Here is a 19654-nt window from a genome sequence, read left to right as displayed (position 1 = left end):
TGAGTCATTGTAATTAATAATGTCTTTCAGTTTGCCTTTGCCACACACAGGATATGCTACATCCCAGGCGACTGGGATAATACTGGTCCATGAAATGTCTCCAGGGTCTCATCTCATATACACGCAAATGTTGCATCTGGTCTTAATGTGTTAAACTGTGTCAGGACCCTAAAATAATTACAAGCCCATCTCTTTTGCATTCTCTTCATGGCAAAAGAGGCAGTATGTTTTGATGAAACAAGCTCTTTGGGTAGAGAGATAAATGATTTGTTGGGTCTGACACTGAAAATGTTGCAGAAAACCTACAGCATCTAGTTTCATAAAGATAAGGTCAGAAAAAAAGATTCCTTTCTCCCACATTCTGCTATGTCACATTCTACAGGTGGCCGGTAGCATTCCTCAGGTCCTGCAGGTTCATAAGCCTACCAGCTGTCACTGATAACATAGTGGACTTAAAACCTCAGCAAAGATGGACATTTGGGATATTTTCACAGTTTGAAAGTATAGCTCCATATTTACTGGCACAAGTTCACCTTACACTGTGCACCAGTTTTGACGTAAGCATGAAGCAATGATCATTGATGATCAGTGCCTGCTGGTTCTCTTCTGTGTTCCAAACTGCTTACTGCTCCCCCCATGAGAAAAGAAGTCTGGGAAAAACAAGCCGTAAACAATCTACAGTCAGTTATTTACTGTAGATTGGTCTCTCCCATAGTCGTAGGTCATAGCTGCTACAGTTGCACGGTGTATCAGTTCTGAATAAATGCCTTGTTTCACTCTTTCAGAAATTATAGCACACGGGAATAATCTGAGAGCTGGTATACAGCTGTATAGTTTTTCCTTCACCAACTCTTTTTCAAAAATTTTTTGGGACTGGCATCAGAACTGTACGTCAAGCATACAAAACAAAACTGAAATTCTACATTACTGCAGTTTTTGTCATGAGCCTCTTTTATCAAAAGACAATGAAATAGTGCAGTCTTTCAATGCTCTTCTGAACAGACCTTAAGATCTGCAGACCTCAATGAACTGTGACCTTACTGGGTTCACTGTTAGAGCAGCATGCCCTCTGTAGGAAAGTGGAACAGTCGAGTCAGGAATTAATGGGGTAAGTAACCACTAGAGAATTAAGTTGACCCTGAAAGCTCTTTTGTCTTGCTTCAATGCAGCATAGCTTATTTGTTTGATGTGTTCAGTAATTGAAAAATATCACACCGTATTTGTAAAAAAGTCACTTCTGCTTCTTTAACTGAAACTATTGGTGGTCTCTGTGAGTTAATGGGAAAGGCGTAGTGTTAACACAACCAGGGTCATGGGGGGGATTTCCATGAGTACTAAATAAGCACTTACTCATGGTGCTCTGAGATACTTTGAAAAAGCTTCTGCTAAAGGGCATATGCATGCCTGTACTGCCATTACTGCTGCTACCAAAGCATAAATTGGTAGCCGTTGGACTGATAATGTGTGGGCTGTATAACCTGCGGAATTTATCTATTGAAAAGTGCGATAACTTAGTACTGACGCAAACTTACTTAAGTAATTTAAACACCTTAATCAGACTATGCTATTCGTAAAGGGCGTAATCGAAGTAAGCATAGTTTATTTAGTGAGCCTGAATTGCTTGTCTATCTTTTGAGTTAACCATAGTATGTATAATTAGTCATATTTCTGTGTGAGTTTATTATTATGTGCTTGGGCCACATGGTAAACAATGTACTAATTGGTGTATTAAAGGCGAGGTAAATTCATCAGTTGATGATAAACCACAGACAAGTTGATTGAGTTTCCTTCCCTGAGTTTGGTAATTATCTTTTGAAGGTCTAGTGGGTAACATTGTAGGATCTACAGGCAGAAATCATTGAATAATATATTCATTGGTGTGTTTTCATTCATGTATAATCACTTGAAAATAAGAATTGTTGTGTTTTTGTTACCTTGTAATCAGATGTCTTTATCTATAGAGGGAACGGGTCCTCTTTCACAGAGTCCGCCATGTTTAACTGTCATGTTTCTATAGTAGCCCACAACAGAAAATCTGGCTCTTCGTAGTCAGAAACAAACCTAGCCGCTCATGTAGTTATTGGTGAGTTATTGGGGAAGTTGGGCTACTGCAGATGCTTTGATCATAGTATTACTTCTGTCTAATTTCTGCTGTATATGTCATCCTGTGTTTGTGACATGCTGAAGCTTAGACAGGGATGTAAGTAGAAAAGGTTGTCCGGTCAATTCAGGCTTTAAGGGGTTAAGGTGCATCAGAAAGCCTGGTGATGCTGGGAAAGGCTTAACACCAGTGCAGCTAAAGCAGGACATGGCTACTTCCTTTTAAGGGCTTAAGCCCTCTGAAGAGCGCAGTAGATGGGGAGAGAGAGCGAGGGAGAGAGAGAGGGGGAGATACTAGGAAAGGGAGTGAGTCAGATATGGGGCAAGGGGAGAGAAAGAATGTGTGAGAGAGAATGAGAGAGAACAAGAGACAGTGTGGGAGGGAAATGGACAGAGTTAGATAATGGGAAAGGTAAAGAGAGTGAGAAGGGAATTGCATGGTGGGAAACGGGGACTAAAACAGCAGAGCGTGAGAATAATGGTGGAAGCTTGATGACATAGGAAGAGGAAGGTATAGACTGATAGTAGAGAAATAATGAGACAGAAAAGATGCACAAAGGTTACAGCAAACAAGAAAACAAACAAAACAAAAAAAAAAGGAAATGAGAGGGAACTGCTGCAAGCGCAACACAAAGAAAATGGAGTAAGATAAAAAAAAAAGTGTTTTTGTGTCGTAAAAGTGTTTGACTAGGCAAAGGCAGCATGATGGAGGAGAAGAAAAACCTAGACTGGAAAAATGGACAAAAAAGTGTTCCAATACTGAGAGAAGTTATTATTTATAATAATAATGTAATGGACCACGCGTGTACATCTCAAGTGTGTATTTTTTGTGGGCATGCCTTTTGTTTATGTTTTGCAATTTTGGTATATATAGTGAAGTGCAGATATTATTTATGTATGTGTGTATACATTTGTATATTTATATATTTCCCTTCCCCAATGTTGCTAATATCTTGTAGCCTCATATCTCTGTTTGTTTAGAACTTCTGTGTAATAAATTCAACATTCAAACAAGTTCTCACTACCATAAATCACAGAGCTGAGAAACCGATGATTGGTACGGACTTGCTCATTTAACTCATATGTACTGTATGTGCTCCTCATGTTTATGCTCCATATATCATGCTTGGCTTTTGCTTACATGTTCAGCTACATGTGTCTGCATGTATGTGTCACAGTGAGAGAGTGATAGATCTCCACTCCTATTGATTTAACTGATTGTGCAGGGAGTGTAAAGTAAAACCTAATAATGGTCTACTACTTAACCAGTTCATCCTGTTAAACAGAAATGGGTGTCATTATGAGAGACATAGTGTACTGCAGTGTCAGAGGTGTTTCTCCTTGACCCAAGTCTGAAGTTGTAAAATATTGGCACTTGTCAAAAAGCATCTTTACTGATCACAGTACCTGATCATATCTAGCTACACTGTCTTTGTCTCAAGACCATGTAGTCCACTAAATCCTGCTCAGAGGTGCATGTTAAGATTTTATTTATAGTACATTACTCCACTACCTTTACCCACTTAGTGCTGCATTGCTCCTTCTTTTCACCAGGATTCTTTCCCATTTTTGCTTCTGTGCTACTGAAATGTTTTCTCTCAAATTTTAGAACAGCCTGATTTATGGGTGTTTTGTCATGATACAAACAGATAAAAGTTGCTTATTTTGCTTTCTTATGTAGTCCTCCAGCTATCAAATCAACTCAGATTTGAAGCTACAGTATTTTGGAAATTAGTAGCCGATCAGCTCTTCAACATTTGATATGAAGTAGTCAACCAGCAACGCAGTATAACCGCAGTCCTTCAAGGAGCTCCACTGAAGTTAGTGCCTTACTCTAAGCTGTCTCAAAGTTACTTGCCATTACATTCCCTGCTTGTTTCAGGATTTGAACTGGTTAGAATAAGGTCTGAAGCTTGCTGTCTGCAACCCCTGTTCTACTGCCACCCACATGACAATGTATTATTTCTTAACAGTCAGCTCCAATGATATGTCATCTATTTTCCCAGCTGACTCTCATATGATACAAACAGCTGCTGGCAGGAAACAGCCATTACAGATGAAACATATTGGCTTCTTGTGATTGTAATAAAGGGGAATTCCACTACAAAACATAATCCTATTGATGTTCAAAATACAGCTTAATATTCAGTATTTTGAGTGTGTGCCACTCAAAATATTGGCCCCAATTTGCTGGAGGCAAATTGTTGTTGTTGTTGTTTGACACTCATAATTTGGCTCTGGTATGACGCATCACAGCCAGCAGACGTGATACATCAGCAGGCCTGAAACCTGCATTGCACTACATATTTGACCTGTAATGACACAAAAGATGTCGTTATTGTCTTAATGTTTATTATCTACTGTCTGCCTCCTCTCTTTGGATACCACTACTACTTCAGACGTGTGAAATTGTGTCTCTATCTTAACATTAGTGTAGTAGTACTTCAATTGTTCAGAGTTTAGCTGATGGCTTCAGAACTGATCTGTCAGGGTGATATAACCATGTGACATATTTAATGTATGGTTTGACAATGGAAACTTTTATTTTAAAGACATTGGCTGTTATTTTTTGTTTGTTTGTTTTATTGCAAAATAGAAACATATCTAAATGATGCCTAATTCCTTCACTAGGGACAATAAATCTGAGTGAAAATCCATTTCATCTGAAATCTGATCTGCTCCTTTTTAAAGACATGTATATTTCAGTGATAATTATCTTAAACTGAAAATGACGAGCCACATACGTATGCAATATCAGCATTATATAAGAACAACATTTAGAGATGCACTTTAGAGGTGTCTTTTACAATCATTCACTTTGGGTGAGATAATTTTACTATTTCTTATTTTGTCCACATTCCCCATACCTGCATTCAGTCTGAATTTTGGGGTGCACAGTGTTGTTTAAAGAAAGAAAAAGTAGATTGGTTGATACAATTGTGTGCAAATTTGTATAACTTGTAATGTATTGCAGACATTGTGTTTTTTTTATTGCAGTTCCACCATTAGCTTGGTTCTGTAGTGTAAGCTGTGGAGCTTGGAGGTAATGGTGCTTAGGTCAGCACTTCAGCACGCATTGACTGCTGACATAAAGCCTGACTACATATATCTTTTCTGGGGAGGAGGACATGCAGGGATAGGATTTACGTTTGTTCATTTTGGCATGGGTCTTGTGGAGAGATGAAACAGGAAAGAATGAGGCGAGAGACTTGGAAAGACGAAAGACTTTATTGATAACAGATCATGATCACAAAACAGTGGCTCAAAGTTAGGAGAAGGCAAGGTACTGATCAGATTGCTGGCAACAAAAGCTATTGGAGAGTGTCAGAAAGTAATGCCACTGCTGATAATTTCAATAAATGATTAACTGTATTATTTTTGTTTATCATGTTTACATCAGTCAGCCACTGTTTGATATAATCGAGGAAACAATGCCTCCAAATCCTCTTGCCTCTGTAATAACAAGCTGCATGTGTGCGTTTTGAAGGCGTGATTCTGGAGGGGTTTCTATGTATACGTGGGTGTGCAGTAGGAGACTGGAGCTGATGATGTGCTTTATTGAGTCTGCTTTTTGAGCTTTCCAGTTGTGTGTCTCCCATCTCCTGTGTTTGTGTGCGTGTCAGAGGTTTCACATGTGCACATGTACTGTATGTATATATTGGTCTTTTCCAGCCTTACGTGATTAAGCTTGTGTGTGTGTGTGTGTGTGTGTGTGTGTGTGTGTGTGTGTGTGTGTGTGTGTGTGTGTGTGTGTGTGTGTGTGTGTGTGTGTGTGTGTGTGTGTGTGTGTGTGTGTGTGTGTGTGTGTGTGTGTGTGTGTGTGTGTGTGTGTGTGTGTGTGTGTGTGTGTGTGTGTGTGTGTGTGTGTGTGTGGGCCAGCAGAGGCTGACAGTGACGTCTGAGACTGCTTGCTCTGGAGGAGAGGCACCATGTGAGGGAAGCTCCCTGCTCCACATTTGACCCTGCTGCTATCAATCAGACCTTGAGAGGAGGAGGAGAGAGGCTGAGAGGAAAGGAGGAAAGAGATGGAGAGGCAGTGGGAGGATGGAAGAGATGGAACAAATGGTGGAGGGTGCTGAGGAAGAGAATTGTAGGAGGGTGCATGGGGAGATACTGTAGGTAAGGGGAGGGAAAGGGGAATAGGTGGAGGAAGTGAGAGAGATAACAGAGATAAGTGACTGTCTCACTGCAATTTCATTATCATTTAGTCTTTGAATTGTTAAACATCACACAACAAAATACAAGTTAAAAGGATAAAAAGGAATACTTGTAAATTGTTTGCTTCATCCCACCAGCAGCAAAATGACGGAAATTAATAGATTGTTGGGCAACCTGTTGAGCTATTCCATGGGGCAACATTTATGTTATATTTGCTATGCAAAAAGTCACAGATATGAAACTACAATTCTTGCAGGCAAAAACTCAGTAAATAAGTCAAGTAAATCTCATCATCTCTATCAGTAAATAAAAGATACCACTGTGCTCTGGACTGTGTCTGAGAATCAGGGAAAGATGGAAGAACAATAAATGACTGGAGAACTTGTCAGCTGCCCCCTGATGCTGCAAATGGACACAAATTGGCCATTTAGGTGGCAGAAATGTCACTGAGTCAGCTGCTGAAGCAATGGGAGAGTGCCTCCACTTCTCACAGGCTTGTGTTTATGATATTTGCCGTCTAAAAGGAATTATTCTCGCAACTGTGTGTGTATTGAAATTTTTTTTATTGGGAAGTCAAACAGCTTAATCTTCTACATTTAATGAATAGACGCGCACCTTTCATAGTCTACATGACTATTTTCAGTGATGGGCTGAAAAACTGCCAATAGCACACCCATCCCCAAACATGATCCAGCCCCTGTCACTTTTTTATTCTGCCAAATTCATTCTGTTGAATAGATTAAAGGCTCCAAATGGTGGTTGACTCACTGCCAAAGTGCTTAATGTAACGGACAGACTTGTCTTTTTTACTGTTTCTATTCCAGGAAGCAGAGTGGTAAGAGGGAAACCAGGAGGTGTGAGCAGCAACAGGTGGGCGGACAAATAACAGACCTGTCCGAACTTAGTTTATGTCGCCTATTTTCCTTTAACTATCCCACTTGAAAGCCAGAGATTGCTTCCGCAGTTTAGGTTAGGGTTCATTTAATCCTTACCAACTGTGTCACCGGATCTGTTTTTGTCATGTGTTTTTCTTCGTCTGTTCCCGTCGGTCTCATCCATCTTCCCAGTCCAACCACTCTGTAGCCATTTTAAAAAAAAAAGGGTAAAATATTGAAATTTGAAGTGTCTGAGGCGAAGTGGCCATATTGATGCTTTGGTCTCCCCTCCAGCTAACTGGCTGATGTATTGACGGGCCAAGCAGACAGACAGTCACACACTGAGAATGACTGTAAGAAATCAATGGAAAACACCAGGCAGGGACAGATGAATTGCTCCCTTTTTATTTTTTCTTCTGTTCTTCACTTATTCACTCAGTGGGCTTTCTCTCTTGCTTTCTCTCTCCCTGCCTCAATGATTATCTCTCTCTCTCTCTTCCTTTGTGATTGTTTCTCTGCATGTTTTTCTGAATCACCAGTTATCACATACTATAGTTATCTTCTTATCCTTGGTGTGACTGTTTATTCGCCTCTTTCTGTAAACTGTATATACACACATAACAAATCTCTCGCTAGTTGGCTTCCTCTCCTTCTTTCTTTCCATTTTTTTTAAATGTATCTCTCTTTTCTTTTTCTACCTCAGTAGGCATGTACATAAGCTTACTACTCATTACTACCATCATATTGGCATTTGCTATTCTGTCTTTCTTTTTCTCACATTTCTATTTCTTTTTACACATTGCAATAGATCTCTCTCTGTCACCCCTTCTGGTCTGTCTTTTTTTCCCTCCCCCTCTGGTTCTCCCTCTGTCCTCCCTTCTCTATCTTTTTCTGTCCCCCTCTATCTCTCTCTTCTCTCCATCTGTTAATGCTGTTATAGCAGTGAGTGGGTGTATAGGGAGGGATGGAGAGAGATGGAAAGAGAACGTGGGGGGTGGGGGGGTGGATGGATGGGTGATCTGCCACTTGGATAGAGGAGAAGGGGGGGGTGGATGGTGGCCGAGAAGGGGAAGGAGGGAGGGTGAACGGGGTAGAGTTGTTATGGTGATGAGATCTTCTTTGTGTTAGGTTGCCAAGGCAACTTCAGGCGTACACTTGATACAGCCACCCTCACCACCACCACCCCCCCAGCCCCCCAAGCCACATGACTGTAGGGAGAGCACTTCACACATTGCACACTCAGACTTACGCACCCACACATCGAAACACACTAAAGCACGTGCACACACTTTTTTTATTTTTATGTCCACCTGCTCTTGACAGACACAACTTTCTTTTATGTGACTGTTGGAGACGATACATGATTCATTTTCATATTAGCTTGCTTATTTTTGCTTTGGGTTTAAAATGCCACCCAAAACAAACTCGTAGTTTTTACCCTGTGTTCTTGATTTTTATTTATTTCCCCACAAACATTGGGCAAATGTGTTCAGGTGATTGACTTTACTACTACAGTATGTGTTTGGGTACAGAGAGCTACAACCTTTTGAGGTAACCTGAGTCTTGAGTCTAAACAGGGACAAATGTGGAACCAAAGCAAGAATAGCCCCACAACCACTGCATACTTTAACTATGTAAGTAATGTAGGTTACCTAACAATATAGAGTATAAATAAGAAGAGCCGAACATCAAACACCAACAATGATCTAGAAATGTACATACAGAGGAAAGTATTGACTAGAACCAAGTATAACAATTAGCAGTAAGATAAGTGGTTTTACACCTTTTCACTGAAACACAACAAATCAGTTTCCCCATGCATGACCTGCTTTGCTTGGGTCTATGTGTAATACTTCAATTGTGTGTGTCTGTGTATGAGTTTTTGTTGGTCTTTGTGCCTCTTTCCTGCGGTACCTGCAGCGATCTGACCTGTTCATGAGTTTGACTGGGATCAAAACAAATCATTTTAAGCAGTTTGGAATGTGTCCTCCTGGTAGGTGGTTATGTTGCAAATAATAGACTTTTGGAGGGGAGGGGCATTGTGTTGAAGGAAATAAAAAAAAAGTGGAATTAAGGGAAGGTAAAAAAAGAGGTCGCTGAAATTATGATTCTCATTATTTTCCCATGTGGCTTTATCGTGATTTCTGTGAATGACCTCTTTAAAGGACTCTGGTGGTCACCATTTCCTAAAGATAAAAAATGGATGAATGTATTTTCCTACCTTTCAGGCAACCGTTGTTTTTAGCTAATATTTATGAAAAATCAGCTGCTTGGATAGATAATTAATCACATGTTGAATGTTGCCTTTCTTCTGGCCCCCATTTTATTTGCGAGATGACAGGAAATGAGGGAGGGGGGGAAGAGAGAGAAATAGGAATTAACAATGGTCCCTATCCGGCTGCACACACCAGGGACGACTCGGTTCATGGTCTGTGCCTTAACCTATTTTCACCGTAGTTCTGAAGGACTAGTACACTTGTACTGTGATCTTTGTTTAAAGGGAAAGGTTGATGGAATATACACAGGAAAAAAACTTCACATGAAAGAATACATACTGTAAAAACATGTTTCAGCAGTAAAAGAGGATAAAAGGTTTGGTTTAAATAGGGCTCTTTGGGAATTAGCATCAAGGAATAGATAAGTGATGACTAATGGATGGAAGGTTCAGTGATGTTAAAGGATGTTGCTGTGTATATGTTTTAGGACACATGATTCTGCTTTCCCATTGAAATGTTATTGGGTTTTTTTTGTGCTGAACTCGTATCAAATCTTTCCATACTCTCATTTATCTTTCTGTGCTAGGGACAGGGAGGTCAACGTCAGGTCTACAGCTCTAATCTGGTAGCAGAGGCTCTTGACTGAATCTCATTTGCGTAGCCATAAACATTTATAAATAAAATGTAATTTACTAGACATAACAGTCATAATTTTGGCAACACACAGCTCAGCTGGGCATTTGCGTAGAGTACCACAAAGCACATGGAAAGTATAAAAATAGCTAATTTGATTGCTATTTTGAACGAAGCCTCAGTTCAGTCTTTATTCAAAGACATAAACTGTCATTGGTCATTAGAAATTAGAGGTATTTCTGTAATTGTTGCCTAGTCTAGTCATTGCTTTGGTATTGTTGTTCATTGCACATTGGCTCTACATACTGAACCGTCCCTACATAAGTAAACAACAAGTCAACCAAAAAATCCAGTATGAGTAGCATTTTGTAGCTGAACATGAGTAAACAACAGTTAAGTTGAGTAAACAACCTTACTATGCACCAGTATTGAGCAGGACGCTAGTATCTATTAACTACTGTTATTTGGATGTTGAAAACATTAAATTAGAAAATGTCTCGGACAATGCACCACAAAATGTTTTTGCCATTGTTACAATCCCCAACAACTCGACTCCAATGTCTTGGGGTTAAGGAGATAAACCAGACTCTGATGCAAAACAGAAGACGGAGGGAGGCAGAGGAGTCGTGAAGCTTTGGAAGCAATATGGAGGAGGAAGGTCTATTCCTTTGAGACAGCTGAGGGGGCGAGATATACAATAAATGACAGAGAGAACGGAGCACGAGAAACTGAGAATAGTGTTGAACTCATGGGAGTGTATTACTACTACTTACACCATATTCCTTTTGTAGGAAGACGGTTGGAATTGACACAAATGAAAAGGAAGAGGCTAAGATCCTCTATGTGCACAAGAAGTCTGATTAAGAATTAAATCTGTATTTGATGTTCATTTATAGTATTTTTAACAGTCACATTGTGATTGTAATCACCACAAGGATGTCTGTTAGCACTGCCACAGTGTTGGCTATACCCTACAAATACTTGAATGGGATTGAAGTGAAAGAGAGACTAAGGGAGACAGGTCAAAGAATGGACTCAGTTGCTACTCATTTCATACTCCATTTTGGCTGTGGCTGGTAGGTTTGTCTGCCAGTCTTGTTGGCAGACAACCAAACATGGTTTAGAGATTGTTTACATCCTTTAGAAATCAATTGAGTAGTTAAAAGTTCAGCTCTCAGTTCAGCTCTAGTTTTTTCATGAGACATGGCCGCAGATGCATACTTAAAGACATGTTGCAGATTATTGGACTGTTCTGTTGCTACCCATTCATTTTACCACTGTGAATTTTCTTTTCCTTTTATTTTATGATGCAACTCATCACATGCAAATGTCACATCCTTGCCTCAAAAGGGGGAAGACTAATAACACTTTATTTCCTCAATCAAATGATTGAATTATTAATGTCCTCCATCATCATTAAGTGCAAACTAGTGAAAAACATTGATTAAAGGTACTATACATGAAACGTGAACCTTCGTACTTTTTCAGTTTTGGTATACATTCTGTATCTGTAAAAAAAAAAAAAAAAAAAAAGCATGGCTTGCATGAGTTGTCTTAACGTACTGGCTTAGTCTGACTCGGTTTGACTTTGCACATCTTTTGCATCTCCATGACAACAGGACAACACGCTTAAAGGTGTGTCTTTTAAAGGCAGAGAGGGCAGCGGTGGTTAAGAAAGCTCCAGATTGATCTAAACTTCCCAAATTTGGTGATAAACCCATCTCAAACAGGGACGTAGGAGAGAAACTAAACTTCAAACGTAAAGTACTGAGAGCTGAACACTCAGATACTTTTCAAAACAGACATGAGGATTTCCATTTAAGTGTCTAAGACCACAAACTTGTTTGAGGGGGAGAAGGTAGTCATCATGGGTCGACCACTGAGAGACATCACTGCAACCCACTTAGAAGGTGGTCTAATTCAACAATCTTGAAAGCTGCTTAGAAGATTGAATAGACGTCAGTACACAAATATGGCCATTAGATACAAACACATTATATAAACATGCAACAGGTGATGTTTAATCTCCTAGATTGTAAATAAAAAAGCTATACTCAATAAAAGATGCTGTTCAGAATAAATGTAAGTGTCTTTTGTATCTGTACTCGTATGATGTTTTTATGTCAATCTCATAGGAGCTTGTTCAATATGGCCTTGGTTTTGCTTTGTTTTGATTGTTTAATGGTCAGACCGTCAGTGTACTGTAGCCTGCAAGGAAATCCTTATCTACCAAGGACAAGTTTATTTGGTGTTTGGCACTTTTCGGGTTGTAACTCATTTGGCACTTGTCGTGTTGTAAATTGTGACCCTGTGTATAAACCGCATTAAAGCTTAGTATGTGGGCAGGCAGAATGAGAGTTCTGGTAGGGAATGTGTGGTATGTATGTGAGAGTTAACACATGCATACAAATAGAGTTTAAAAATGCAGAAGTCACTCTTTTTACTATGTGCTATAAAAAATAAAATCCCTTTCAACCAGGTAATTTCCTAAAAAGAGAGACAAGCCTTTATTGAAAAGAATTCACTTGCAGATGCCACAAATGTCAGTGCAGCAGTAGCTGACACTATCCTGTTGCTTGATCTGTGCTGAATGATAGTAAGAATGATCTCCACGGAGAGTAGAGTGTTAAACTCTGTCCATCTCCCCAGGTGACCGGGGGAAAGTGCTGTGTGTGTGTGAGTTTCCCCCAGGCTCCCGTCTTCACAGTCTAGATCTAATGGGCTCTGACAGGATGGTAATAAGGTAGCAATGGACACACACTGTGCGTGTGGGTGTGTGTGTGTGGCAGCAGTGAGCAATGTCCATGCTGGCTAGTAACAGCCCTGTGTTACAAAGCAGGTGTTTAGGACCCTGACCTCACCCTCTCTGTGTGCGTAAATTATAACACCCTGTTACGCACATTTGCACCTTCACAAGGTCACAGTGCCCCTATACTGCCCTCAAATGCTGCACAAGGCCACAATCCATACACACAGAATGCAGGCATACACCCACTGAGACTGGGCTACCACACATACTGTACATACACACTCACATGCGTATTATTTTAGGGGCCATATTGGCCATGTCAAGTGTACAGCACTGAAATCGTGACCTCAAATTAAACTGGATTACTGCTGCTGTTTAGAAATTTCCAGGAAGCATCCTCTGTCCAGCACAGGAAGTTGCTACGTTTGCCTTGATGTTGTTACAAACATTGGGTAACTGGGTTCTGTATCATCATCTGGCAACATGTTGCGCAGAAAGAATGTTTAATCACAGAATGACAACCATTTAATAAAAGTGCTGAAACGTGTAATGATTGCTGACATAAACAATTAAAACTGATATTTATGTATTTACAATGTGTGCTTTTACATACATGGAGCCTACCACCTTTTACTAGTAGTAAACTACCCTTGTAAACCGGCCAAAGACCCCTTGCCCGAGGGTCTCCCCAGCCCCTGCCTGGAGCCTTGTCTGTGGAAAGCTTGCAGGCAAGAGGCTGGTGTCTTGGCCTGTGCTCAGAGACTAAGACGGGTTTCGCAATAATCTAAAGAATAAAAATGCATATACCAATTAGATTTGTTTGCACTGGTATGCTGGTAATTTAACATGTTTAAGAATTAGTTGTGTTATTGTGAGGAGTGGATTTGGATTAGGCTGTTAATCAGCTTAATATCCTGATTGCAAACACCTCTGTATACAAGGATTGTTATTATATTAAATATTATTTTGATAGAACCATTACTCTCATAACAGGATAATAGATTTAGGCTATGTGCTATTTTTTACTGGCTAATATCAGTGTCTCTCACCTATTCGTTTGCATCTCACTCATCTGGCCTAGTGAAAGAGGCACGTGGTGTTCTTGTGGGCCAACATCTTGTATAATATGTGAGCATTAATGTGAATATAAACACATTGACTGGTACAGTGTTTGCTTTCTGAACAAGCTAAACAGTGTGATTAGCTATGGTTTTGTTACGAAAGACATTTAATTCTTTAATTACAGGGTCAGACCTAGATGCAAGGTCTGAAAGAGCCTGCAGTAGGGCTTGACATAATAGATTTGACAATATTTTACTTTACTACTATATTTTAGTTTATATCTATTTCTCCCCAGTACATTGAAATAATCTCTCTGGCAGAGATCTACAAGGGTGTCAGAGATCAGGGTCAGTCACTCAACAGCTCTCTTGGTTCTGTGTTTTGTGTAAGGAAACACTTCAGTTGCACAGGCGCCTGCTGTTGTGAGTCCTTGAATACTGAATTTTAAAGCAGACAGACATCAGATGTGCCATCCTTGTGGATCAGGAACGTTAACAGTGTCCCAAAAGCATCTGTGCATCTAAACTGCGTTGCTACATTGGCAGTCTGCTTGTCAAGTCAAGACGTAAACAAACCGCAAACCTCTTTGTCCATTTGTAATGAACACAGAAACACGGCAGTCGCTGGCCTCAAAAATAAAGATAGGGTTCCTGTCAATATTTGTGGAAAGAAATGTGTTGCTGGTTCAGACAGCCAAATTGATTATATATTATGGAAGCTGCTGGAACACAACTGTCATTACCCTTTCGACCTTTCTCTCTAATACATGATTCTTTATGAATATTTTACTTGTAAACATGTAACTATGAGGCCTCTTATTAAGTTATTTGTTAATCCTCTCACATCTGTTTGGCCTCAGGCAATCATTGTGTGATTATTGCTGCTGAGTTTGATCAGGTTTTGTTTTACTAGTTTTCAATTTGCAGTCATGAAAATTATACTGCTATTTGCAAGAGGTGTGTGTCTGGGTGTGTGCGTGTGCGTGTGTGTGTGTGTGTTGATAACGCTGGAGGCTGTAGCCACTACTCACAGTAGCATTCATGTGTATGAAGAAAATATTACCTTTGCAATACTGAAAATACTTTCAATTCATCTCTTAGCTCACGTCTTCTTTCCTGGTTACGCTCTGTCTCTCTCTCTGTTTTTCTTCACATCCGCCTGTATCTTTGATCGTGTCCTACTTTTTATCCCTTCACCTCTTGTTGCCTTTATCTGTTTGACTGTCTGCATCTTTCTCTCTTTCTCCAATGCCGACTGTCACACTGACTCACTGTCTGCCTTTTCGTCCCTTTTTCCTTTTTCTAAATCCCCTTCTCTCACTTCAGTTATTGCTATGAACACCGTCTGTTCAGAGCAGATAATGGTAATGAGGATTTCAAAGCAATCACAAAATCGTATTAAATGTCATTATGTAAAAACAATGATGTTAATTTCACCTCTCTCTCTCTCTCTCTCCACAGCTCCACCACCCAGCAGATTCAACAGGAGAGTGTCAGGTACGATGTGTGTCTGTGTCTATGTCTGTGTCTGTGTGTGTTTGACGTCATGTCCCTTAAGTGTAATCCACACCAGGGACAACATTGCATACATCACCGCCTAAGTGGCTCACCAGCAGCTTGTGTGTGCGTTATTGTGCGTGTCATGCATGTTGAGGCCAAGTGTTGGACTGGCTGATTTGTGTCTGTCTCTGTCATGGATGTCAAACACTGTTCAGGCACTGTTTTCATAATGAGTGCATTAGTGTATGTCATGCATGTACAACAGTGTTAAAAAAGCATCACTGTGGTCTGTCTGTTCTGTCTGTCTGTCTCTCTCTCTCTCTCTCTCTCTCTCTCTCTCTCTCTCTCTCTCTCTCTCTCTCTCTCTCTCTCTCGTGTTGGCGTCTGTGGTCTGGTGTGTACGCTGCTCTTGTTTTCTCACGCTTGGTCGTACCCGTCTAGTGTTTACATATGAGTAATTGAATGTCGTCAGCCGTCACAGAGCGCTGCACTTTGATTAGGCTCTGGGTGTGTGAGCCGATGTTTATCTTTACTGCTGTCCTACTGTCACTGTTGACCCTGCTGTCGATACAGCAGCGCCGTTAAAGTTGGTTGTAGAGTACCTGGTGTTAATTTGTGCAAGTCGTCAACTTTTTTTAAAACTTTTTTTGTAGCTGTAACATCCAGTTGTATAGAGTTCCTTGTTGTTACTAGATGGTAAACAAAGTGGTTTGACGTTTCGTTATTGACAATAATGTTGTGTGGTACAAGTAGATCTTCTTTGTAGTGGTAATGTTGTAAGGCGTAAATGATCCTTTTGGAGCCCTGAAGAGAAGTTGTGGTAATACAACAACAAAGATAGAGCGTCACTGTGATGCTCATCATGTTTCCCAGAGATGTTACTTCAAAGGTCCTTTGTCAGTTAGTTAGTCTTTTGCAGGTGTTTTGTCTTTGGTGTTTTCTCAGGGAGAGACATTTGAAAAATAAATAAATAGAGGAAATTGGCAAAAGAAAATGTTAATGTATTCTTCTGCCGACTACCGTTGTTGGATTATTAGGAGTCGGTTCATCGAGATAAACGGTTGTCGCTGATGAAATTTTTTGTCTCTTCAGTAGATCCAAAGTTTTGTTTGTTCATGTACGTCATGATTTATTCCCCTTAAGTCTGTTTCTATTGCACTTTGTCATATTTTGCTTTTATCGATACACCAACTTTTCCACCTAAAACTAAACTTTCAAAAGCGTTTGCGATATTTTTTAATTTTTTTTGACATATCATTTTTAATTATTGTTGGCACACGAAGAAGTGTTCATTTAAAGATTGTAGTGGTACTGGATTACCGCATTATAATCTAAGGTGTAACTAGTTATAGTAACCAGCCTGGTTACTCTAACTAGTTACTATTTAAAATTCAGTTATTGTTGAGAATACGGCTTAAAACCATGTTGTTAGTAATTCAATTAAGCAGTATTTTTTAAACCGTAGGTAGTGGTGGTATATTGACAGGTGTTTGTAATATTTGCCCACCTCATTTACATATATGGTGAAGCAAATAGTTTACAAACACCTTAGATTATAATGCGGTAATCCAGTACCACTACACCTCTGCATCAGCAGCAAGATTTTCAGGGTGTTTTTAAGTTTCAGTTATTTAACATTTAACTTCTCTCAGCATTTCCAAAAATAAATGTTCTACTGAGAAAACAATCAAATCAACATGTTCATTGATTCATTATATAATATAGCTTATTTCCCATATGAACAAGAGGTTGCATTGTAGCATGATTATTTTTAATATTGCACAAGTAGTTCACTATTAACGTTCAGTTATTTATTTTCCAATTATATATATATATATATTTGGTTACTTTGCCAGTTCTTCAGGGTAGAGTCATGTGTATCCACACAGAATATTCAAACTCAGACGAACGTCACATGCTGTCTAGGTCCTTTTTTTTTATCCAGATGTTGTTTTTAGCTAAACTTGTGATGGGTCAGTAGAAGGTAACAGAAGGGTGAATGGTTATTGACGGAGGAAGAATCTGTTTTCCTCGTCTCGAGACAGGTACACCACATTCAGCATCAGCGTCATTAGCAATCAGTGTGTTCTCACATGAGAAACATAAGGCTGCAATCGCATCTACGGTTTATTTTCTTTGGCCAAAAACAGTGTGTGAATAATGACTTTATTACATATTTGCATTAGCTTTGATCACACTGCCCTGTTTACAAGTGAACTACGGCTTGTAAACGAAAGCATGTTTTTGGCCACTGTTTTGATATCCTGTCACCCGGCCAGGGATAGATAGACATTTTGGCAGCATGGAAACTAATCTGATTCCTGCAACTTAAGTTAAGCATGACGGACCTGCCTGCACTTTCTCTTATCTGATTTTTAATGGCATTCATACCAATGACGAACACACTAAGCTGAATATTTATGCTAACATCTGTGTTTTTGTACCAATAAACGCCATGTGTTTTGGGGTTGTAACTTGTCATCGATTGAGATTATGTTCTCACTCCTAATTACCCCAACACATTGTGCTTGGCAGAGCACTGCGGCTCACACTTTAACCGCTTTTTACTTGGTCCATTGTATTTACCTGAATCAAGCTCAACTAAAGGAGTAAACACGTTGACACTCCACAGGTCACACTGTTCCAAACATGATTGGTATGAATGCTGAGAGATAAGACGTTGTACTCATGATTGCACACATACACGCATAGCGACTTCCATGCGTTTTGTGATAAATGTCATGTGAGAAGTGGAGTGTGTCTCTGTCGAGTTGGAGGAAGTACAGATACAAAGTGACAATTTGAAATGACCTTGTCAGTGTTTGTCATCCAGTGTGGTAAAACATGTCTCTGCGCATGTGTCATTTCCTCACTTCTGGGCTCCTTCTGTATCCTGCAGTAGTGATGTCTCCTGCAGGCCATCGCCTATCCTCCCCTCTGCTTGTGTAACATCTTACGTTTCCCTGTATAGTGTGTGTGTGTCTGTGTGTGTGTGTGTCTGTGTGTCTGTGTCTGTGTCTGTGTGTGGGCTGTCACGATAACAAATTTAGCTGGAAATGATTGCGATAAACGATAATATTGTTGTTCCAGGACCATTTTCATTTAATATAATGATAATGGCATAAGAAATGCAGGTACACCTTTCCAAAGATCAATAAACTTTTATTTCTAAATAATATGTAGTACTGGAACTGGAAGACATTTTAAATATCCACTAGAAATGAACAAAACAACCAAAAACAATAAATAAAATGGACTCTCAGTCTCTGTTAACAAAAATGCACTTGAATAAAAACCCAACACATACGAAAACAATAAATAAAATGGAAATTAAAAACCACACACTGCCGGCTTTTTGACGATACTAAAGGGCAGCATCTCTTTAGCAATGAAGCGAACTACACTGTCTGTGAGTGAACACCATTTTGCACTGTCCTGTTTGTACTTTGTTTGTCGACTAAACACCCCAGTGATTGTGCACTGTCGGGAAGACGGAGACGGCCCATCTGTAGTAGTTTTTTTCCCAGCTGGGAAAACTGCATCGGATGATTATGTTTTAGGTGCATATGCATGCATTTGGCTTTGAAACCAAATCCATGTTTCCCTCCAACTCTCAACTAGCGTTTTCTCTTGCTATACTCCTCACGCGGCTCTTTTGCTGTACTCTGTGGTAGGCTACGCCAGGAGTCCCGCCTCCCCGCACAGAGATCATGCAGCTGACAAGTGACTGACAGGAGGGTTCACTCCTCGTTACGCTAAGGAACCAAGAGGGGTCACCGTTGCACCGGAGTGGTCATCCAGTCTCTTTGGTAGAGAGAGAGACGAGGAAAACAAACAAGCATGCAAATGGAAACTATCGCGGCCGAAAACAATTATCGAGCTCATTTTATTTATCGTGCGATTAATTGATTTATCACATATCGCAATAGGCCTGTGTGTGTGTGTGTGTGTGTGTGTGTGTGTGTGTGTGTGTGTGTGTGTGTGTGTGTGTGTGTGTGTGTGTGTGTGTGTGTTGAAAACTTTCATCTGTTGCATCTTGTGTCAATGTTGTGTCAAGATATGGTTTAACTGTCACATTTTTTTGTAACTAATGTTGATTCCAAAGTCATTACTGACATTACACATACTGTCACTGTCATTACATAAATGTAAAAGACCAACAATGAAAATTTAGTATTACTTGTTCCCTATCCACAAGTATAGTGGTAGTACAGAGCTGCCTGCAAACTGTTGGCTGGCTTTTTTTTTTTTTTTTGTCAAGGTTATTTAAGTACATTTTTAATGACACTTGTGTCTATAGAAAACTTTATTACCGGAATTGTTTTCTCTGTCTAATTAGAATGTAATCACATAAAATGTAAA

The 19654-nt window shown here is 39.8% G+C and overlaps 1 protein-coding gene across 2 annotated transcripts in view; it reads left to right on the top strand.

The window, feature by feature from the left end:
- prkar2aa (protein kinase, cAMP-dependent, regulatory, type II, alpha A) overlaps positions 1–19654 on the top strand; it is a 43245-nt gene that overhangs the window by 13392 nt on the left and 10199 nt on the right. For both annotated transcript variants that reach the window (XM_051424500.1, XM_051424499.1), the window contains exon 3: positions 15254–15289. In XM_051424500.1, coding sequence (XP_051280460.1) covers positions 15254–15289 — 36 coding nt within the window. The remainder of the gene's footprint in view (positions 1–15253; positions 15290–19654) is intronic.

The sequence above is a fragment of the Dicentrarchus labrax genome, unplaced genomic scaffold, assembly GCF_905237075.1.
Source record: "Dicentrarchus labrax unplaced genomic scaffold, dlabrax2021, whole genome shotgun sequence".
Taxonomy (NCBI): Eukaryota; Metazoa; Chordata; class Actinopteri; family Moronidae; genus Dicentrarchus; species Dicentrarchus labrax.
Note: the sequence above shows the minus strand (reverse complement) of the source record. Positions and strands in the feature narration are given on the sequence as shown.